General features: G+C 43.8%; 1 protein-coding gene across 2 annotated transcripts in view; it reads left to right on the plus strand.

Annotated features, from left to right (window-relative positions):
* Nucleotides 1-3030: 3030 nt before the first annotated feature.
* The window catches only part of LOC129696504 (interleukin-6 receptor subunit beta-like), an 83816-nt gene continuing 62872 nt past the window's right edge, over nucleotides 3031-23974 (plus strand). The window contains exons 1-2 of one of the 2 annotated variants that reach the window (XM_055634492.1): nucleotides 3031-3294; nucleotides 21913-22047. In XM_055634492.1, the coding sequence (XP_055490467.1) occupies nucleotides 22044-22047 (4 nt within the window). In that variant the 5' untranslated portion in view covers nucleotides 3031-3294; nucleotides 21913-22043. Of the gene's footprint in view, nucleotides 3295-3337; nucleotides 3883-21912; nucleotides 22048-23974 lie in introns of those variants that run through there. The other variant, XM_055634483.1, reaches the window with a different exon arrangement.

Below are 23974 nucleotides of genomic sequence, written 5' to 3' on the forward strand. Positions count from 1 at the left end.
TCTTCCTATGACCCAGTGGGTTTTCTCTGCATGCTCGGGTTTCCTCCCACACTCCAAAGACCCATAGGTTTGTAAGTTAATTGACTTTGGTAATAAAATTGGCCCTAGTGTGCAGTGTCATAAGGAATAGGAGTAGAATTAGGCTATTTGGCCTATCAAGTCTATTCTGCCATTCAATCATGGCTGATCTATCTCCTTCCTAACCTTATTCTCCTGCCTTCTTCCCATAATCTCTGACACCAGTACCAGTCAAAAAATATCTGCTGACTTGCTTCACATCCTTTCCTTGGCAAATAATTCCACAGATTTACCACCCACTGACTAAAGAAATTTCTCCTCATCTTAAAATAATGTCCTTTAATTCTGAGGCTCTGACTGCTCCCACTCCACATCAACTCTATCCAAGCCTTTCACTATTCTGTATATTTCAATTAAGTCCTCTCCTTCGTCTAAACTCCAGCGAGTTCAGGTCCAGTGCTGACAAACGCGCATCGTAGGTTAACCTACTCATTCTTGGGATCATTCTTGTAAACCTCTGGACCCTCTCCACGGCCAGCACACCCAAAATTGCAAAACAATATTCCATTAACCAGCATTTTATAGAGTCTCAACATTACATCCTTGTTTTTGTATACAAGCCTTCTTGGAATCAATACTAGCACTGTGTTTGCTTTCTTTGCTACTGATTCCACTTGCAGATTAACGTTTTGGGAGTCCTGCAACAGCACTCTGATTTCTGGATTCTCACCCCATTTAGAAAATAGTCTATGCCTTTATTCCTACTACCAAAATGTATGACTCCACACTTTGCTACACTATATTCCATCTGCCACTTCTCTGCCTGCTCTCCCAATCTATCCTTCTGCAGAGTCACTGCTTTCTCAATACTACCTGCCCCTCTACCTATTTTCGTATCATCTGCAAACTTTGCCACAAAGCCTTCAACCCTCTCGTCCAAATCATTAATATACAACGTGATGAGCAGCATCTCCAGCACTGACCCCTCCACTAGTCACTGGCAGTCAACCAGAAAAAGCCCCCTTTATTGCAATTGTCTTCTCGCCAGAAGTCAGTGTTAAGGTAAACAATGCTCAGCGGGGCAAAGCACTTGTATCTCAAGTCTGAAGAGTAGCCACTTATTGCGGTTACTCAATGACATATATTCCTATCCATCAAATATGTTGTACAGTATCATAGAGGAGGAGCTTAGCTGCAGCAGTCATGTAAATATGTCCAGAAAGGCATCTCAAAGACTGCAATGAGGTGTGTTGGTGCTCCAGGGTTACCTCGGTATTAGATGTGGGGAGAAGATTTACTCTATTTACCTGGATGAATGCTACTGTGGAAACATGCCGGAAGCTTGGCATTCTGGGCAAAGTGTTTTATTGGTACACCTTACAGCACTTTAAAAATACAGTCCATTTTCAGCACAGTGACTTTTCCATAACACCAATATTTTGGTGGGGGGGTGGTGTTGGTTGTGACTGGGTTAGAAGCTGGCAGATACTATATTTTTAAAAGCGACCTGAGTAACACAGCGGGCCAGGTACCATCGCTGGAGATTGATTGATCATAGGTTTTAACCTACTCAATCTTTGGATCATTCTTGTAAACCTCTGGACCTCTCCAGAGACAGATTCTTCTCGCGGTGGGAGCCTTTCCAGTGGTTTCCAACATTTTTTTGGCCATGCCCCACCTAATCACCTTTAAAAACCTGATGCCCCCCCCCCATTGCTTTCCCTTGAGAGAAAACGGAGGAAATAGATATTATACGGGTAACTTAGCAAAAGCTCTTTAAATCGCATTTCTAAATCCAATTCAATAAATAAGGTTCTCCCATGACCTCGCGCGCTTCGTGAGACGTGCATGAAGAGCGATGGCACGGTGATTATGTAATAACTACACAATAAAGACCTTTTTTACCCCCAAAAAATTATTTACTCAAAATAACATCTGAAACATAAACTACATATGTTTACCTGATGGAAAATCCAAAAAAATTAAAATCGAAAATTTGGACCCAGACCTCCTCAGTCGCGCTCAATTGCCCCCCTTAAAAATCAAACTGTTTGCCGCCCCCCTCCGTTGCCATGCAGGGCGTTGAGAAGGAACCACTGCTAATCTCACCAGGGACTAACTCTACAGAATGGTAAAAGAAATGTGTGTTATGAAGGCGGGATTAGTTGTTTGAGAGTGGGATGAGTCCGCGAGCATTGCAGATGGACTGCACCCTGGGTGGGACTTGATTAAAAATCAAATTGCCCCCCTGTGGGGCGTACGCCCCACGTTGGGAACCACTGCTTTAGACTAATGAGGAAGGCGGGATTAGTTGGAGAGGGGATGATGAGCAGATGGAACTGGGTGGGATGAACAAGGGGAGCAAAAAATGTATAAGTGACTGGGAGAAGAATGCGGGAAGGTTTTGGGAATTTGTAATTGGAACATTCCTATTGAGTGGTTGGGACGGAACCGCCTTTACAATGGTGAGATAAATTGGATGTCAGAAAGAGTTTTGTGGAGCACATGCGCCCTGTCTATACAGCCCCTCATGCTTCTGATTTCACACCATTTTAACTCCTCCCCACTCCCACAATGACCCGTTTGTCTCCCGCCTTCCTTAATGCTATGATGGGGCGAAACACATATTGAAAGAACAACATTTCATATTCTGCTTGGGTCCCTTGCAACCCAATGGTATGAACATTGAATTTTCTAATTACAGGCCATGCATGCCCCCGGCATTTTTCTGCACACGCTTACCCATCCACCTCCTTCGCTTTTCTGTTCACCAATCCCATACCCTTATCCCCATCCGGTTCCATCTGTCCAACCTTACCATCACCCACACCCCCAAACATATCTGGGTCCACAAGCCAGCGACCAGTCTCTATCCCCGTTCCCCCCGTATTGCCATACGCCGACAACATTTCCTCTGTCCTAATGCGCGTTCTCCCAAAATATCGACCGGACCAATTGTCACCGCAGATGCTGCCTGACCTGCTGAATACTTCCAGTGTTTTGCTTTTTTTGTTCCCGATTCCAACATTTGCTATCTCTTTAATCTTAATATCGCAGCGATTTTTTGCCTGGCTCTCTGGACGGCGTCTCCCGATTTCATGATTTCTCCCACATGAGCACATGACCTCCAGGCTTCCCTTCCAAGCCTTAGTAACATGTCTTCTGCACTTCATTCCTGCTGGGGCGAAATTCTGAAACTCTCCGCAAAAACACAGCGGGAATATCATCCAAGAGACTTCCGCGCTGTCAAAGGGGTGTCTAACTGTCGTCTTAAAGGTAACAATCCTAAAATACATTTAAATTGATTCAATCTTTTTTGTTCTTGGGGGTAGACTTGCTCTGGTCTCAGAGAGTAGTAATTCAATTCATTGGAGAGAACTGTTCAACTCCAATCATTGAATCATTTATTACTTAATTTCCCAGTTTTCATAAACTAACTGATTTGGAAATATAATCTTCATTGCGCATCAGATCAAATCTATTTCTGTCGAACTCGCCGTCAAAATCTATATCATTAACCGATGTTGTAAATCTGCAATGCATCAGGAAGCGAAATATGGAAGAGATACTGTTTTCAAGAAAACTTGAGAGCTGACGGTTGATAGTGTGACCCTTTGTTTTTAGGAAATCCCCCAATAGGAATATATGCAACCAGTTCCCTGGAGATCTGGGAAGAATGAATCCATCGAGTGACCAATGTCCCCATTCAACTGTTTCATTATTGGTCATATTCATTTCCCTGACTTCCTCACTTTTCCACACTCAGCCTGCTTGAGTAGCGTCTGAAAGATTTCTGCTGTTGCTGCTTTCCGAGGAATCCTATTTCGTGTTGCTACTTGCGCAGATGCACGGTTTGCTTTAAAGGTACTGTACTTGTTCCTTATGGAAACGCAATTACTTTTTCTCGCCTGGTAACTGACACGCTTTTCAACTCTAAACTCTGTTTTGTACTTTATATGCACCCGATTTTCGACAAACCCTAAGAAAATCCTTGTTACTTAGGGCAGTAGTTTTGCATTGGTGCTGCCTAATGATAATGCAGATTAGGAACGCACATTTCCCCCGTGACATTTTTTTTGGAGTGCAGTGATTGAATTGCTTTCTGACGGAATACAATGACATCGGCAGTTTTCGTTTAACCTTACACTGATGTTGAATTCAATGCACTGACATGTTTTATTCATAAAAAAAAATAGCTCAGGGGATGTGGATGTTACCTCCAAGACATAGATGTTTTTGTTATGCCTCGAATGTTCTGAACTAGACTGCTGGTCCATTTTAGAGGATAGGGAATGATCAACAATATGGATCTATAATTGCATGGAGGCCAGATTTTGTAACCAAAAGAGCATCCTCTAACACCATTTACTTTCTGAAGATTCCTCACCAGATAGTTTTCTTGATACTGCTCGGCATTCCAGCATATTTGACCTTTGACAATACTAAAGCAATGTATTGCATCATCCTATATTTCCATAGTTAATATCTACTGGACAAGGCTTAAAGAAAACCTTACATGTCTATTATGCCTTTCATGACTCCAAAGCACCCCAAAGCCAATGGATTGGGTTTTTTTGAAGCACAATTGCTTCAGCATGAATGATGCGGAGCAGTCAGAAAGCTCCCATAAACAGGAATGTGATGATGATCAAAATAATCTGTTTTAGTAATGTCGGAGGACAAATATTGGCTGTGCCAGTGTAGATTATTACTCTGCCCCAGTCAAATCCATGCCAACTCCCAGCAGAGCAATCCCATCAATTCCATTCCCCCTCTTGTTTCTCTGTATCCATGCAACTTATTCTCTCATACCCTCATCAATTCTGTTTTTAATTATTTTGTGATTAATCTGCTCTCGGGGGCAATTTACATTCATGGAGTAGCTGATCAGCAGATATTTAGGATGAAATCAGAGCATTGGGGGAAAATTTCTGATTAATACGAAAGGTTCTCAACTGAAAATAACAATATCCCATTTCAGAGCTGTCTGATCAGCTGACCTTTACCACTTTAAAACATTCTCTAAGGTAACACATTCTGTATTGTATAAGAACTGGGTGGCACAGTGGTGCAGCAGTAGAGTTGCTGTCTTACAGCACCAGAGACCCGTGTTTGCGCCGAATACGGGTGCTGTCTGTATGGAGTTTGTACGTGTTCACCGGGTTTCCTTCCACTCCAAGGACCTGCAAGTTTGTAGGTTACACAAAAATGCTGGAGAAACTCAGCGGGTGAAGCAGCATCTATGGAGCGAAGGAAATAGGCGACGTTTCGGGCCGAAACCAGTTTGTAGGTTAATTGGCTTCAGTAAAAATCCGAAATTGTCCTTAGTGTGCAGGATAGTGCTAGTGTATTCGGTGCGGACCAGGTGGGTCGAAGAGTCTGTTTCCACGCTGTATCTCTAAAATTAAACTGCAAGTTACATGAGTAAAATAAAGAAGTAAAGTACCATGAAATCAAAAAAGTGGTTTTAATTATTATTCATTCAGAGAATAGTGTTCAGATGCCTTCATACAAAAACAGAAAAGCTAAACTTGTAATTGTAGCTAGATTCTGTGCAAAATTAATGCATGGATCAGTTTTCAATACAGAAATGAAAAAAACATTTCTGAACTATCCTGTAGGGAATTATGTAAAATATGACGTATCCCAATTAATACATTTTAATTTTATAATTATATTTTAATCCCTCTAATTATCTCTACTGCAACAAAATGCCTAAATGGATAGATGAACCAGGATTTTAAAATAAATCCTGTGTTTGAAATATTTTTCAACTTGAATGAATATTGAATGAATGAATAAGTGAATGAATACGTTTATTGGCCAAGTATTCACATACAAGGAATTTGCCTTGGTGCTCTGCCCACAAGTGACAACATGACATACAGTGACAGTTAAGAATGATACATACAACATTAAACATTAATATTTAAAACATTATTGATTAAACATGTGCATTAAATAAAATACCAGAGCAAAAGGAGGCTACAGATTTTTGGTTATTGAGTAGAGCTACTGCTCGTGGAAAAAAAGCTGTTTTTATGTCTGGCTGTGGCTGCTTTGACAGTCCGGAGTCGCCTTCCAGACGGAAGGGATTCAAAGAGTTTGTGGCCAAGGTGAGAGGGGTCAGAGATGATCTTACCCACTCGCTTCCTGGCCCTTGCAATGTACAGTTCGTCAATGGAGGGAAGGTTGCAGCCAATAACCTTCTCAGCTGATCGGACGATTCGCTGCAACACTGCGGCTCGCCTGCAGTCCGTCTGTCTTTTCCTTTTTTTTGTTTCTTTTGTCTTGTCAGACATATGTATTAGTTTATTTTTAGTTGTGTATGTGTGGGGGGCGGGGGAAACTTGTTTTAGTCTCTTCCTTCGGGGGGAAGCGACCTTTTCTTTGTCGTATATCCGTTTCCGTCTCCGTCTGCGCTGAGGCCTAATCGTGGAGCTGGCGGCCTCCAACTGGGACTGACCTCGGGGCTCCGGAGGCAGAGCCAGGACTCATGATCGCGAAGCGGCCGACTTCGGGGCTGTGGTGGCGCAGCGGCTGTGGCCCGAAGTCAGAGCCTCAGAGGCTTCAGCCGCAGGCCCAGTCGATGACAACATTGGGAGCTCACAGATCCCAGGTTGGTGACTGATTCTCCGGAGCTCCAGCAACAACAGCTGCGTCCGCTGGACTGGAGGGTGGCAGCTTTGGCAGCTTCGACCATCCCTGGCCGCGGAGTTTGAATCGGCTCATTTGCGGAGCTCGGTTTCAGCCGTGGGACTGACCATCCAACATCGAAAGCCTGGATCGCCTCAACGCAGAGGGAGAACAAGCAAGGAAGAGATGTGACTTTGAGACTTTTTGCCTTCCATCACAGTAAGGAGGTGCCTGGTAGACTCACTGTGGTGGATGTTAAACTGTGTTCATTGTGTGTTCTGTTATTCTATTTTCAGTATCACTGCAAGTTATCCAATTTTATTCAAAAAATATTGTTGAATGACAATAAACTCAACTCAACTCAACTCAACTTTTTAACTGTTGTAACCCCCCATTTAAGGTCCTTGGAGATGATTCCCAGGATCTTAATTTGTCATATTCCATGGAGGAGCAGCACCTCATATTCCGCTTGGGCAGTCTGCACCCCAGCGGCTTGAACATTGACTTCTCCAATTTCCCGTATCCCTTGCTGTCTCCTCCCCTTCTCAGCTCTCCCTCAGCCCTCTGGCTCCTCCTCTTCCTTTCTTCTCCCCCCCCACCCCCCTTCATCAGCCTGAAGAAGGGTTTCAGCCCGAAACGTTGCCTATTTGCTCCATAGATGCTGCTGCACCCGTTGAGTTTCTCCAGCATTTTTGTCTACCTTTAATTTGTACTTTGTTCGCTTGATGAATTGGCATCCATTGATCACATAAGCATGTACACAATTTAATTAGCTCCCAAGATAATGACCCATTTTTAACATTTTCTAATTTGATATGGAAAAGGGAATTTGATGCTGACCCATGAAGTACGAACCTGTAAAATCATTCTAAATAAGTAAATTTAGGCCGTGGACTGAGTATCGAAAATGTGTCCCGGATTTAACTTTCGTGACCCATGTCTGGTGTCTACTTGAAATTTGGCACAGATTTAGATAAAATATAATTAAGAAGGAATTCATAACTCGTTAGTGTCAAAAGTTGCACACTAATTAATTAAGATAATTAGATCGAAAAAGTAAGCACCGTCTAGTGCTCAATGCTCATATTACTCTATGGGGAGCCTAATTCCGTGCTGCAGTCTATTTAAACCATATATTATTATTTTACCATATATATAAATGATGTGAATATGACTGAAATTATATATAATTATATATAATAATTATATGATATAAAAATAATATAATGAATATAATTGTGAGTGTGTATGTTGAGTGAGACTGCCGCAGAGATCCTGGGTTTCACCGGCTCCTGAACCAGCCTAATTAATGGGTGAAAGCAGATCCTGTGGATTCCCCCATTTACTGAACCCCGCTGACTGCCAATGGGCAGAGTGGGGTTCACGGCCATAGTGGGACTGGGGCAGTGCCAGGCTGGGGGAAGGCTAAGGCACCTTCCACTGACAGGAAAATGCCTAACCCTAACCCTAACTCGCCCCCCTTCCAGAGCTGTCCACGGCTGAAGCTGGAGCCACTTTGGGACCGGCTGCGGGCTCCATAAGTGTGGCCGCTCAGCGCGTCCACTTCGGCCCGCATGCCCTTCTGGATCATCATGCTGATGATGGTGGGGAGCAGCACTGCCCTGCACGCCGCCCGCAGCACCCCCATAGCGCCGGCTCCGTCAGTCCGTCACCCGCTCGATCGCTGCACTACCGGCCGGCCGACAGCCCGACAGCCCGACCGACCCCGCACAGCACCCACCGGCGGGCCAACAGCCCGACCGTCCCCGCACCAACAGCCCGACCAACCCCGCACAGCACCCACTGGCCGTTCGACAGCACGACCCACCCATTGCAGCACCCACCGGCCTACTTAACTGACTGACAGCACGACCGACTAACTGACCCTAACCCTAACCCTAATCCTAACCCCAGCTCTACATTTTTATTGATCACTTTTATTTAACAGTTCACATCATAACTTTACAACAATAAATCAGTTGTTAAACAAAATGATCAGCAAGGTCAGCATTACCGTCATGAAGGGATGAAGCTGTTCTTGAGTCTGGTGGAGCGCGTTTTAAAGCTTCTCGATGGTAACAGGGGGAAGAAGGAATGACTGGGGTGGGGCAATGTGATTATGTTGGCTGCTCTTCTAAAGCAGCTTCAAGTGTGGATAGAGTCAATGTTGGGAAGTTTGGTCTGTGTGATGGAGGGGGCTATATCTACAACTCTGCAATTTCTTGTGGTCTCGGCAGAGCTATTCCCAAACCAAGCTGTGATGCTGTGGATCTCATTCTAATATCTAATATTAAGTTGTTAATTTAGTGTTTGTAGCTAGAATCCCAACAATTATAAATGGCTTTTTAAGCCTTTGCGTGGACGTCATTCTAATTTTATGCAAGTTTGGAAGCATTCCAAGAAGCTACACGGCTTACATTTTAAATCAGACATTTGTTCATTATTATTTGATTTGCCAGAATTATGATGCCTTTGGTAATTATAATACATTAATAAATTGGATTTGATAGTTACAAAGTATTTGTAATAGTAACATTTAATTTATCATAGTAACTTTTGATTTCCAGTTTATATTAATGTAGTTAGCAGGATTATCAACAGGAAGAAAGTAAAAAAATGAGATGAATTACTGGCACTGTAATTGCCTATAAGGGAGAGCAAAGGGGAACTTGTTTGCACTATTTCCTGTTCTTATCAAGATGATAATTGAATTAAAATAGACTTTTGGAGTAACATGGTTTCAAAATCTTTATAGCTATATGTGGTATAAATGTTAAAATAAATGTATTGAACATAACCAGCTCCATTAAGGTTAACATTTGAATCCTGAGTATGAGTGTGACTAATGGTAGAAACATAGAAAATAGGTGCAGGAGTAGGCCATTCGGCCCTTCGGGCCTGCAACGCCATTCAATATGATCATGGCTGATCATCCAACTTAGTATCCTGTACCTGCCTTCTCTCCATACCCCCTGATCCCTTTAGCTACAAGGGCCACATCTAACCCTCTTAAATATAGCCAATGAACTGGCCTCAACTACCTTCTGTGGCAGAGAATTCCAGAGATTCACGTCTCTCTGTGTGAAAAATGTTTTTCTCATCTCGGTCCTAAAGGATTTCCCCTCTATCCTTAAGCTGTGACCCCTTGTCCTGGACTTCCCCAACATTGGGAACAATCTTCCTGCATCTAGCCTGTCCAACCCCTTAAGAATTCTGTAAGTTTCTATAAGATCCCCCCTCAATCTTCTAAATTCTAGCGAGCACAAACCGAGTCTATCCAGTCTTTCTTCATATGAAAGTCCTGACATATGACTTTAGGCAATCATGATCTGCTTCTAATACCCATTGACAATTGACATTTAAATAAATTCATCAAGTCATTTAAGGATAGATTGAAACAACTACTTTCCATTGTTGATAGACACAAAAAGCTGGAGTAACCCAGTGGGACAGGACAGGCAGCATCTCTGGAGAGGAGAAATGAGTGACATTTCGGGTGGAGACCCTTCTTCAGACACTTGGATGTTTTTGTGAAATGGGCCTTTGATTTGCTACTGTATTAGATATAAGCTTCAGATTAGTTTAAGAACAGCAGATATAATGTTAGTAAGGCCTCGATACATTCTATAATATAAATGGCTGGACAGACTAGCTGTGAGAACTGCAATTTGACTGAGTGGCAAAGCACAGTATTGACATGACATATGTTCAGTCTGCAGAAACATTTAGCACAGGAACAAAATGTCTTCAGCAAATCCTACACTGACGGTGAGCAAAAACCCCACAATGTACAGGAGTAAATCAATGGGTTTGGCAGCATCTCTGGGGAACATGGACAGGTGACCTTTCAGGCGGGAATCCTTCTCCTGCTGCTCCCTTGCTCTTCAACACTTTGTCCTGCAGTGATGTTGTTGAGTTCAGGGCCCATGCAGAACTGGTGAGTTCTTCATATTTAGCAAGTTTATCCTGTTTCACACCTATGCACAATTAGATGTGGACTTTGGGAGCTGGAGACCTCTGGGAATTAATAAACACAGAAAAATAGGTGCAGGAGTAGGCCATTTGGCCCTTCATGGCTGATCATCTAAAATCAGTACCCCATTCCTGCTTTTTTTCCCCATATCCCTTGATTTTGTTAGCCCCAAGAGCTAAATCTAACTCTCTCTTGAAAACATCCAGTGAATTGGCCTCCACTGTCTTCTGTGGCAGAGAATTCCACAGATTCACAACACTCTGGGTGAAAAATGTTTTCCTCATCTCAGTCCTAAATAAGTCCACTTATTTTTAAACTGTGACCCCTGGTTCTGGTGTCCCCCAAGATCAGGAACATTTTTCCTGCATCTAGCCTGTCCAATCCTGTAAGCATTTTATATGTTTCTATAAGATCCTCTCTCATCCTTCTAAATTCCAGTGAATACAAGCCCAGTCGACCCATTCTATCATCATATGTCAGCCCCACCATCCCATGAATTATCCTGGTGAACCTACGTTGCATTCCCTCAATAGCAATAATGTCCTCAAATTAGGAGACCAAAATTGCACACAATAATCCACATGCAGTCTCACCGGGGCCCTGTACAACTGCAATAGGACCTCCTTGCTCCTAAACTCGCAATGAAGGCCGACATGCCATCACTTTCTTCACTGCCTGCTGTACCTGCATGCTTACTTTCAGTGCCTATGTACAAGGACACCCAGGTCTTGTTGCACCCCCCTTTTCCTAATCTGACACCATTCAGATAATAATCTGCCTTCCTGTTCTTGCCACCAAAGTGAATAACCTCCCATTTATCCATGTTATACTGCATCTGCCATGCATCTGCCCACTCACCCAACCTATCCAAGTCACCCTGCAGCATCATAACATACTCATTGCAGCTCACACTGCCACCCAGCTTTGTGTCATCTGCAAACTTGGAGATGTCACATTTAATTCCCTCGTCTAAATCGTTAATATATATTGTAAATACAATACAATACACAATACACAATACAATTTATTTGTCATTTGAACCCCATTGAGGTTCAAACGAAATGTTGTTTCTGCAGTCATACACACAAGAAAGAACCAAGACACAACACAATTTACACAAACATCCATCACAGCACATCTCCTCCTCGCTGTGATGGAAGGCAAATACTTATCTTTCCCCTGCACTTCCCATTCCCCTCCCGATGTCAGAGTCAAAGTCAAAGCCCCCGGCGGGCGATGGTAATTGGCCCGCGGCCATTAACGCCGCGCTGGGTGATGCAAGGCCACGCTCCGGGTCTTGGAGTTGGAGCCCCCGGCGGGCGCTAGCAAAGTCCCACAGCCATTCCAAGCCACGCCAGGCGTGGGGTCCCTACACCGAGCCTTGTGGCACCCCACTAGTCACTGCCTGCCATTCTCAAAAGGACCCGTTAATTCCTACTCTTTGCCAACCAGTTCTCTATCCATGTCAATACCCTACCCCCAATACCATGTGCTCTAATTTTGCACAATCATCTCTTGTGTCTAATTCTGCACATTAATCTCTTGTGTATGCCAGGCCTGTAGTATATTGAATATGTGAGGGATAAAATGCTGCAAGCAATCCAATGTGTGCGTGTAATAATGAAATCTGCAAACAGGGACACCTGTTTGGTGAGACCATTTCAAATGGGAGCATTGCAAACACCCAGTGATGGAGGATTGACCATTTGGAGCCATTTGTGCAAGTAGCGAGAGTCAAGGTCTAGATGATGAAAATAACTATTAGAAGTCTAAAGATTCTCATAAATTAATTAGCTGACACACATGGCACTCAGGAAGGTTGAGAAGAGGAGATAGAGCACAAGCAGCATCAGCCTGGATTTGAGCATGGATGCTATCAATGATACTGACTTCACAGGCCAACACATTGGGCTTTGCTATAACAGTGCGCAACCTGTTCTCTCTCCCAATTCTGATGAAGGATTTTGGAACTGAGACATTAATTCTGAGTCTTTACTGATGTGCCGAATATCCTTATCAAAATCTCACTACTTACAGTTTTAAATGATGAATTTCCATACTTCTAGAGTAAATTCTGGAGTGAATTTCTCTACAACATCTTTTAAATATTTTTTATTAGATTAAAGGCAATGTTAAAACAAGGAAGATGATAGATTTTATAATTATTCCTGCCCATGCATCAAACGCTGCTCGTAAATGAAGCTTGAAACCACATTTTCAAACACACGTCTTCAACCCCACCCTAATCCATCATGTGTTGATATTTCAATATTTTAAATATGACGTGCGTGATTTTGTGTGTCACAGTGGGTATTATAGTCGTACATATATAACTGTTTTGAAGAATATCTGTAACTTTGTGGTCTTTGGTATCCTGGTCGGAGCAATAATTAATGTGTCATCAGACATTATATTTCATGGTAAGTAATCTGGCTTGCATTTTTATTGAGGTGAAATCTCTAACAAAAGAGATTGTTCCAGTATTACTGTAAATAGCATGTTCCAGTCCTGGAACTGGATATCTGAGTTACTCTGAGGATTGCAACCCCTTAAAAGTACAGCATAATGCAATATAAATATAATTACATTAATGCTTGCTGTGATGAGGTTTAATATAAATGTCCAGCATTATGTTACTTGCCTTTGCTAATGTATAGAACAAAAGAAAATGTTTCAGTGTTTAAAATGTTATTCCTGCAGTCATTTATATGTATTTATTTTATCATTGGCATATGCTGTTTTAATGTTACCACACAAATACATTTCATTTCTAAAGTTATTTGCCGATATCTTCTCATACAGCAAATGTTGTATTTCTTTTTTGAGGTTAGATATGTTATCAGTGGCAAATGAGACCAGGTATCCTAAATGAATGCCTAAAAGACTACATTTCTAGTCAAATAGCATCCAGCATTTAAAACTTTTTTCTCCTTCCTTTTCATCGAACAAGCTTGGTGATTAATTAAAATTACATTTAACTTTAGTTAAATTTGTTGTACTCTAACACTGAGCAAGAAGGTTGTGGATTCAAGCCACATTCCAGAAATTTGAATTCAAAAATCTTGGCTGATACTGAGTTACTTTTCAGATGCTAAGTTCAGTTTAGCCTCCTGGTGCTATCTCTAGTGGACAGAAGAATTTCCACTGCAGCATTTCTAAGAATAAGGGAATTCTTCTCAAAACTGGCAAAATGTAGCCCTCAATTAAACCAAAATATGCAATAATTGTCTGTCACGGTTTGTTGAACACTGCCGCACATAGTTTGTCTGCCAATCCTCTTCTACCATATTGTAAAGAGTAGTTCATTGGATATAATTTGAAGTACAATTGAAGAGTGTTTTATGCAATCTAAGTCCTTTTTTTTGCCCTTGTCTCATCCGATACTTCAGTGCAATAGATCACATTCACTGTCTATGGCTAACATTTAAGGCATAAATCCAAGAACTGGAACAATTATTCATTTCTTCCCGGTACAAAAACCCTAAAGGAAATGTGACGCAGCCATGGTTAACAAGAAAAAGTAAAGACAATGATATATACACAAAGGAGTCCGATTAGGTTATCTAAATTTGAGGATAGGAAGCAGTTGAGAACTCTGCAAATATGGACCAAGAGATAGATGAGAGGTAGTAACTTGCAAACAATCTAATAGCGGATGTCAACATTTCAACAAGTAAGTAACAAAAAAGATAAGTTTGGACAAATTGGACAAATGGGAACTGGGAACATTTTACAATGGGGAATAATGACATGGCAGAGCAAGTGAGTAAATATTTCTCATACAGCAAAGTGGTATTACCTATTTGAGAATTTAGATCTGCGACTGCGGCAAATGAGACCTGATACCCTAAATGAATGCCCAAAAGACAAAATTTTCAAATAAAATCCGGCATTTAAAGCTTGGGCAGCTGATAAGAACATTGACTTCTCTAACTTCAAGTAACCATTGCTTTCCCTCTCTCCATCCCTCCCCTTCCCCGTTCTCTATTAGTCTGACTGTCTCAGAGTACATTTTATCTCTGTTTGCTTTGTTGTTACCTTCTCCCAGCTAACAATGATCTATTTAAAACTTTCCTTGATCTTCATCCCCTTTGTCCTGGTTTCACACCTTACATGTTCTTATCTATGTATCTCCCTCTCCTCTGACATCAGTCTGAAGAAGGGTCCCGACCCAAAACGTCACCCATTCCATCTCTCCAGAGATGCTACCTGTCCCACTGTTACTCAAGCATTTTATGTCTATATCCTCCATTTAAAACATTTACAGTATCTCCTTCCTTTTCAACTAACTAGCCTGGTGATTCATTATACACCTTGGGTAAGTTTGCACAAATGTAGGTCCCTCACAAAGAGAAACTGGGAGCATTTATAATGGGGAAGAATGAAGTGGCAGAGCAAATAAATAAATACTTTGATTCTGTCATGGAAAAGGACACAACTAACTTCCCAGAAATGCTCGAAAACTAAGTTTGTAATGAAAAACAGGTGTAAAAGAAAATTAGTACATTACTTAAAAATTCAAGAGCCAAGAGTATTTAATTGCCACATGCTCCGGGGACAGAACAGTGAAATTTTAACTTGCTGCAGGATTGCGGGCCCATCAGTGCAACAAATAAATATACAATAATCAGAATCAGAATCACACTTTTTTCGCCAAGTATATTTTGCAACATACGAGGAATTTCTTTGGCCAAGTCGGTCAATTAAAAGTAACAGATCACTCAAAAACACATTTTAACATGAACATCCACCACAGTGACTCCTACACATTCCTCACTGTGATGGAAGGCGAAATAAAGTTCAAGCCCTTCCCTTAGTTCTTCCTCGGTCGTGGGCCTCGAGCCCCCGTTGACGGGACGATCTTGACGGCGGCCCTCTGGGTCGAGGCAATCAGCTCCCGCATTGGGGGGGATGTCAGCTCCCCTGCTCCGGGCGATCATACCTCGTGTTGGGGCTAGTCGAACCTTCCGCGATGTTGGAGCTCCCGACTCGACCTCAACCGAGACTGCGAGCCCTTGATAGTAAGTCCGTGGTGGTGGCGGTGGGAGCAATCCTAGGCAAGGGATCAGCTCCGATGTTAAGTCCACGCCCCACGGTGGGGTTCACGACAGTCTGAGGAGGTTTCCAGCTCCATCGGTGGTAGGCCGCAGAGCCCGAAGAATGTGACCCAAAAATTGATCACATCTCCGGAATGGTAAGAACCTGAAAAAAAGTTTTCCCCGATCACCTCCCCCCTCCCTCCACATAAACCAAACCGAAGTACATTAAAACAAAACTTTTAACAAACTAAAATATAACAAAGAGAGTGAAAAGACGAACAGACTGCCGGCAAGGCAGCCATTGCCCCGGCGCCCCTGGTGGTCGAAAATCATTAATACAATACATTATCAGTAATACTGGGTAATCAAACCATGATAATGTATAGTGAAGTATGGTGTGCAACTTAAAACAACGTTCATGGTAGATCATTGCTGAGATGGGGTTGTGAGGTGTGGTTCAAGAGCCTGGTGGATGAAGCTGTTCTTGAACCTGGAGACCAAAATTCTCAGCCTCCCATACCTTCCCGGTGGTAGCAGTGATGCGAGTGTGTGGGTCTTTGATGATATTAGGTGCGTTTTAAGGCAATGCATCCTGTAGGTCCCTTCGAGGGCAGGGAGGTCAGGACTGAACAATGTTGTCTACTTTCTGCTGTCTCCTACGTTCTTGTGCGTTAGAGTTACTGAATCAATTGGTAATGCAACGGAGCAATATGCTCCTTGTTTCCGCGCTGTATCTCGAAACTAAACAAAACTAAAAGTCAGGCAACATCTCTGGAGAACATGGATAGGTGATGTTTTGGGTCGGGATCCTTCTTCTGACTTTTGCGCAAACAATCACACACAAATTCATCATTGAAATAAAATTGCACCTATTAATCCTTTCAACAGTGGTTGCCTGTTGGAACTTGCATATTTGATTACTGTCAGAACTTATTTTCTGTGAAATATGTAGAATTTCTTTGATGATCTCAAAGTTTGTTCCAACTCTGGAATGCAGAATCATGGGTGCTGTAGTCCGAGGTCACAGGGCAGCGGTGTATGGTCCCAGTGCAGCATCATTTTGGTTGATGGATGGCTGTTGGGTTTTCTGCCATGAAAGCTGAGATGCTAATTAACATCTTCTGCACTTGGGGTGAAAGATTGCAACCTTCACGTGGTCTGCCCTGTTTCGACAAATGCAATCAACCCGGCATGCACAATCAAATAGAACAGGTTGTCCTACAACTTTAGGCTGTGCACACCATGCGCAAGAAGAAGAAGATCTTCTGCGCTATGGATGGATTGGATTTGGCCTGCATTTCCATGCTGGAGTGGGTAGGTGCTCACCTCCCCAACAAAACACTCAGCAAGTTCGAAGCTGGACTTCCCCATGTAAGATTTCATGTTGGCTTGAGCGTGCAGTAAGTATCTTAATATACTTCCTCGTCAGCTTTGATCTCTCGTCTTCCCAGAAGCTAAACTAAATGTCCTTCCGTTCCTGATGGTTATTGGCAGAGTTTAAATAACAAAATATCATAACTGAAAGTGCATGAAAGAAAACTTCCTGAACTCATTGAATTAAATTCTTAAAGGAAATCTCACGTCAAAGATCACACAAACACGACAGTATGCCAAAGAGCATCTCACAAATTAATGTCTCCAATACAATGGCAAACTTTCCAAGGGAGAGTCATGCATGTCATTGATAATATTTTTCAAAAAAAAAATTACGAAGCAATATGCCTGGAAAGTGCATTTAGTTGAACAATAATACATTTGGGAGATGAGTATGCATATCTTGAGAACAAGTAAGGAACATAAATTGCACAGGATTACATATCTCTGTAAATCTAAGTATAAGAAATAAAGTGGATGAGCTTGTCTCAGATAGAATTTGGCAAGTATGATGTTGTGGGAATTACAGAGACATGGTTGCAAGAGGACCAGGGCTGAGAACTAAATATTCAGGGGTATACGTCCTATCGAGAAGACAGACAGGTGGGCAGAGAGGGTGGAGTAGCTCTGTTGGCAATGAATGAAATTCAGTCCCATGTGAGGGGTGACAGAATCGGGAGATGTAGAGTCAGTATGGATAGAACTGAGGAATTGTAAAGGTAAAAAGACGCTAATGGGAGTTATCTACAGTAGCTTGGATATAGGGTGCAAGTTGAATCTGGAGTTAAAATTGGCATGTAGCAAACATAATGCTACAGTGGTTATAGGAGATTTCAACATGCAGGTAGACTAGGAAAATCAGGTTGGTAATGGTGCCCAAGAAAGGGAGTTTGTGGAGTGCCTCCGTGATGGATTCTTAGAGCAGCTTGTACTGGAGCCTACCAGGGAGAAGGCAATTCTGGATTTAGTGTTGTGTAATGAACCGGATTTGATAAGGGAACTTGAGGTTCAGGAGCCATTAGGAGATAGTGACCATAATATGGTAAGTTTCAGTCTACAATTTGTGAGGGAGAAGGGTAAATCGGAGGTGTCAGTACAGTTGAACATAGGGGACTACGGAGTGAATTAATCTGTGGATATAAAACTTTGTAACATGCGAATTTAACAGGTTTGAATCCTTGTTTTCCATCCTAGATAGACGAGCTAGATGCAGGAAAAATGTTCCCAATGTTGGGCGAGTCCAGAACCAGGGGCCACAGACTTAGAATAAAGGGGAGGTCATTTAAGACTGAGGTGAGAAAAAACATTTTCGCCCAGAGAGTTGTGAATTTATGGAATTCCCTGCCACAGAGGGCAGTGGAGTCCAAGTCACTGGATGGATTTAAGAGAGAGTCAGATAGAGCTCTAGGGGCTAGTGGAGCCAAGGGATATGGGGAGAAGGCAGGCACGGGTTATTGATAGGAGATGATCAGCCATGATCACAATGAATGGCGGTGCTGGCTCGAAGGGCCGAATGGCCTCCTCCTGCACCTATTTTCTATGTTTCTATGTTTCTGTTTCTATGTTTCTATGATATGTATTTTAGTAATCGCGGTCAATGTTATGTAGTATTTCATAATAATTGTCGCTGTGGCACACTGGCGCAGAAGTAGAGCGCCAGGGACCTCGGGTGCCGTCTGTGCGGAGTTTGCATGTTCTCCCTGTGATCGGGCCCGTGGTGAGTTCTGGAGGTCGGACGAGCCCGCAGTGGGTGCCTGAGGTTGGAAGGGGCTGTGGTGGGTGCCATAGGTCAGTCGAGGACGTGCCAGCGAAAACAAAGAGGGATCCAATGTGTGTGTGTGTGGGGGGGGGGGGGGGGGGGGCTGCCGAGAACAATAAGGGACCATAGGGGAATACTTTGTAAATTTGTTAGCGCCGTATACATGCCGACTCTTGGCATTCTTTGTGTTTGGTATGCAGAACAAAGATTTTCACTGTGACATGTCCGGTGGGCGGCGCGACTCTGGTCAGCAGCAGCCTCTGCAGTCTGTCCGCGTTTTATTATTTTTCTGTCTGTGTTTTAATGTCATTTTTTTGTTTTTTGTTGTTGGTGTGTGTGTATGGGGGGTGGGGGGTGGGTGGGAGGGAGGGGGGAAACTTTTTAAATCTCTCCCTGCACGGGAGACCCGACCTTTTCTCGTCGGGTTTCCGTTGTCGTTGGGGCTGCAACGAGGAGCGGCCTCCAACAGGAAGAAGCCGGGACTCTGGTGCTACGACTCACCGTCGCCGTCGCGGGGCTGGCCGAGTCCGGAGCGGGTGGAGCGGTGGAGGAACGCTGCTGCTGCTGCTGCTGCTGCTGCTGCTGCTGCTGCTGCCGGAGAGTCGGAGGCTCCAACGGCAGGTCTGTGGACGGCGGCACCGGGAGCCCACGGGTCCCTGGAGGGAGACCGCTTTTCAGGGCTCTCGCAACGGCGACTTCCCACGCCCGAGTTGCGGGGTTGAAGAGCTCCTGGAGCGGGGCCTAACACCACTGCCCCGCGCGGCTTGGAATGGCCGCGGGACTCTGCGAGCGCACGCCGGGGGCTCTAACAGCAAGACCCGGTGTGCGACCTCGCATCACCCGGCGTGGCTTTAATGGCCGCGGGACAATCGCCATCGCCAGCCGGGGGCTTTGACTTTGACTCTGACATGGGGGGGGAGAGTGCAGTGGAGAGATAAGTTTATTTGGCCTTCCATCACAGCGATGTGATGGATGTTTATGTAAATTATGTTGTGTCTTGGGTCTATGTGTTTGTAATGTATGGCTGCAGAAACGGCATTTCGTTTGGACCTCAAGGGGTCCAAATGACAATTAAATGTATCTTGTATCTTGTATCTTGTATCTTGTATGTCACATGTGATAATAAAGTATCATTCAATCATCCTCAGGTGCTCTGGTTTCCTCCCACATCTCAAAGACATGCAAGTTTGTAGTTAATTGGCCTCTGCAAATGACCCCTAGTGTGTAATAGGATAACTAGTGTGAACAGGTAATCAATGGTCAATGTGGACTCGGTGAGCCGAAGAGCCTTTTCCTAATTGTATCTCTAAACTTGTTATGGGATTGGATTGGATTGGATTGGATTCCATTTATTGTCATTGTCTCAAGAGACAACGAAATGCTATTTTCCTTACAGTCATACAAATAAATAATTTAAAAAAGCACACACCCCAGAAGTCCACGACACAACATCACCACAGTGGCACCAAAGTTCCCCACTGTGAGGGAAAGAACCAAAGTGCAGCCAGTCTCCTCGCTGATCTTCCCAGATGTTCACCCGTGGTCGGGGCCTCTCGAGCACCCCGTAGTTGCCGCCACGGGTGGCCCGATGTTCAGGCCCTCTCGCCGGGAATGATGGAACCCTGACGTCGAACAGGAGAACATCCTCAGCGGACCGGACCTCTAAATCGGCCACCTTCCACCGGAGTCTGCGGCTCCCGAAGTCCACAGGACGAGCTGGGCGGAGATTCACACTGGCGACCCCCGACAAAGGGTCGCAGGACTCCGCGATGTTGGGAGCTCTGCGATGTCGATGCAGTAGGCCCAACACTCCGGAGCTCCAAACGGCGATCCCAGGTGAGGCATCGCCCGCTCCGCGATGTATCCAGCGCTGCGCCGCCGCTGCTGGAGCTCTGGTCAATCCTGGCAGGAAAGGCCGCGCCAATCCAGTAGGTAGGGGGGGGGGGGAGGACGCGACTCGAATAATAGTCCTCTCCAGGAAGCGACTGAAGGATGGTTTCCCCCTTCCCCTTCCCCCCACAAAAAAAAAAAAAAAAAAAAAAAACACACTTTAAGCATAACAAAAAATAAAAAAGACACCGGACTAAAGGCGGACGCAGATAGTAACAGCGCCACCGGATGTCCAATCTCAAACTGGCCTATAAACTTTTGAGCACTCAAACTAGCCTATAAGCGTTGAAATATAGTTATCGGAGTGAAGAAATATAAAAATATGGATTAGGATAATGATGATTTCAAAAGATAAAAATGTTATTGACAGGATTATTCTTCCTTATTGATGATTATTGATGACTCTTTCTGACTGAAACCATCTGTGAATAATACCAAAATGTTTTGAGCATAATCCAAAAGATTAAAAACATTGGATTTAACATATAATTTTCATTTGATTTTAATCTTTACATATTGTACATTGACAATAGACAATAGACACTAGGTACAGGAGTAGGCCATTCGGCCCCTCAAGTCAGCACTGCCATTCAATGTGGCTGATTATCCACAATCAGTACCCCGTTCCTGCCTTCTCCCCATATCCCCTGACTCCACTATCTTGAAGAGCCCTATCTAGCTCTCTTTTGAAAGTATCCAGAGAACCGGCCTCCACCGCCCTCTGAGGCAAAAAAGACTCACAACTCTCTGTGTGAAAAAGTGGCTTGATACAGTTGGTTAAACATATTATGGCTACACCAGTTTCCATGACATATGTGTGGCGTCTTTGGAAGCGATCCACAACACTGCCATTTGCTGAACTACTGATCGTGTGATGAGAAATCTTGGTTGTGAAATGTTAATTTTTTCCAGCATTTCTCTGTTCTTATTCCATTGACTCTCTTAGTTAATTTGGGGATTATAATCTTCCCATGCAGTTCATATGTGTAGGATGTGATGTAAATAGATAGCACAGAATATGAAATTCAGTGTGGTCAATGGGTTTATGTCTGCATTTCCGTTTATCAAAGAAAAGCCCTGCCACTGCTGGAAATATTGAAGTTAAAACAGAATAGTTCAGTCCACATCCGACAAGGGGATAAGCCTGTATAAATCATTCATCACGCACTTCAATCCTGGCAAATGATCACAACCCGCAAAATAAATGTGTTTTAATTTTTCAGATGTTCCTGAACCTGCTCTCCATTTCGCACATATTGTGTTCTCAGTTTTAACTAACTGAAATGGTTCTTGATGATCCCGGAATATTATGCCACATAAGTCTTAAGACAAGAACACTTCGGACCTTTCAACAATGTGTAAGTTTTATAGAGTTGTTACATGAGAGATAACTTGTCTGTTCCTGTCCTCGATATTCGTTGCATTAGCAAAGTGCTTGCAGCGTTTTCTGTTTTTTTATTAGTGTCTCATTGTACACACGTATTTATATGATGTGAATAAATCTTGTGTGAATCGATTATTAAGGGGAGGGTTAAAGAAAGCATTTAGAAAGTACATCTCAATGAGAGAAGCCAAGGCTCATATTCATAGATTGCAAAATCTCTTGGACAATTAGCGAAGTTTAATAACTGTTATACAACAGCATGGCCGTCTGAAGGAAGGGTGCGTTGGGTGCGACTGCACCCCCCTTTTTTCCCCCAGAGTAAGAAAAAATCCAGAGGGGGAAAAAAAAAAATCGAAAAAAAAAAAGATCGTAAAAAAATGAATAAAAAAAAGCCCGTGGGATATCTGGCCCGTGGGATAAGGGAGTGCCCATTTCTCCGGGCCCGGGGGGGGTGCAGTGTCTGCCCGCCCTGACAAGCATCTCCATCCGCGGCGTCGGAGCCTCACCAACGGCTTGCCTGGCGATCAGGAGACCGTCCTCCCGTCTCCAGGCGGGAGTGGCTGAATCTGAACCCAGCGGCTGTAACCCCAACACCAGTGCCGCTGCGGCAGGGCCCGCTCCCCTCGCCTCCCAAGCCATCTTCCCCCCACGCCACCCCTGCTGAGCCCACGCCACCCCCGCTGATCCCCGTTGGGCCCATGCCCACCCCCGCTGGGACCACGCCACCCCCGCAGGGCCCAAACCACCCCCACTGTGCCCACGCACCCACACTGGGCCCACGCCACCCCCGCTGGGCTCACACCAAGTCGACAGCCTAATCGTTAAAGAGTTAAAAGATACGCATGTCACATCATGAATATTACGGAAGAACGGTCTTGACCCAAAATACAATCTCCAGAGATGCTGCCTGACTCACTGAGTTACTCCAGCACTCTGTGAAATGTCATCTATCCATGTTCTCCAGAGATGCTGCCTGACCCGCTGAGTTACTCCAGCACTCTGTGAAACGTCGCCTATTCATATTCTCAGCAGATGCTGCCTGACCCACTGAGTTACTCCAGCACTTTGTGTCTATTTTCCCTTCACCCATCTGCCCAAGCCCACTCTCGCCCTCCTTTCCTATGTTCCTTTCCACCCATAAACCTCTCTCTGCTTTTACATTTCACTCCTCTTTCAAATCTGCTCTACTTATCTACATTCATTTTTCTTCTTAACTTTTTAGTCATAGAATGATGCAGTGTGGAAACAGGCCATTCAGCCCAACTTGCCCACACAGACCAACATGTCCCATCTAAACTAGTCCCACTCACACGCGTTTTGGCCCATATATCCATCTAAATCTGTCCTATCCATGTATGTGTGTCCAAATGTCTCTTAAACATTAGGATAGTCCCTTAACTACCCCCTCTGGCAGCTCAGATTCCTGTTAATTTCTGAAATATTGGTCATAAATTTGGTGCAAAAATACTCCAAAATAAGGCTCAGAATGCATCAGAGAGCATGTAAAACCCCAGAGCTTCCAGGGCCTTTAAGCGGGCCCTAGACCCTGGCATCAAGGGACTTCACGCTTCGCGCTCATGATGTGCGCAGCACGCACACTATTTCACATTACATTTTTTTGTAATCCTGTCATGCCACCCCCCTTTTTGGAAAGCTTCGTACCGGCCTGAACTGGCTGTAATAAACAATATAAGACATATTTTAACATAACATTTAGCCTCAAATTTTGTATCCTATTTGACCCTAAATAAGTTATTTCACTTTTGGCAGTTTTTTGGCTGATAAATCATGCTTATCCACTTTGAACTCAATTTGCAGAAAAATATAGACACTCGGAGAGTAAAATCATCTTGACCTGATATCCACCCATTTACCAGTTGTAGATGCATGCATCTGGGAAA

The sequence above is a fragment of the Leucoraja erinacea genome, chromosome 1 (assembly GCF_028641065.1).
Source record: "Leucoraja erinacea ecotype New England chromosome 1, Leri_hhj_1, whole genome shotgun sequence".
Classification (NCBI taxonomy): domain Eukaryota; kingdom Metazoa; phylum Chordata; class Chondrichthyes; order Rajiformes; family Rajidae; genus Leucoraja; species Leucoraja erinaceus.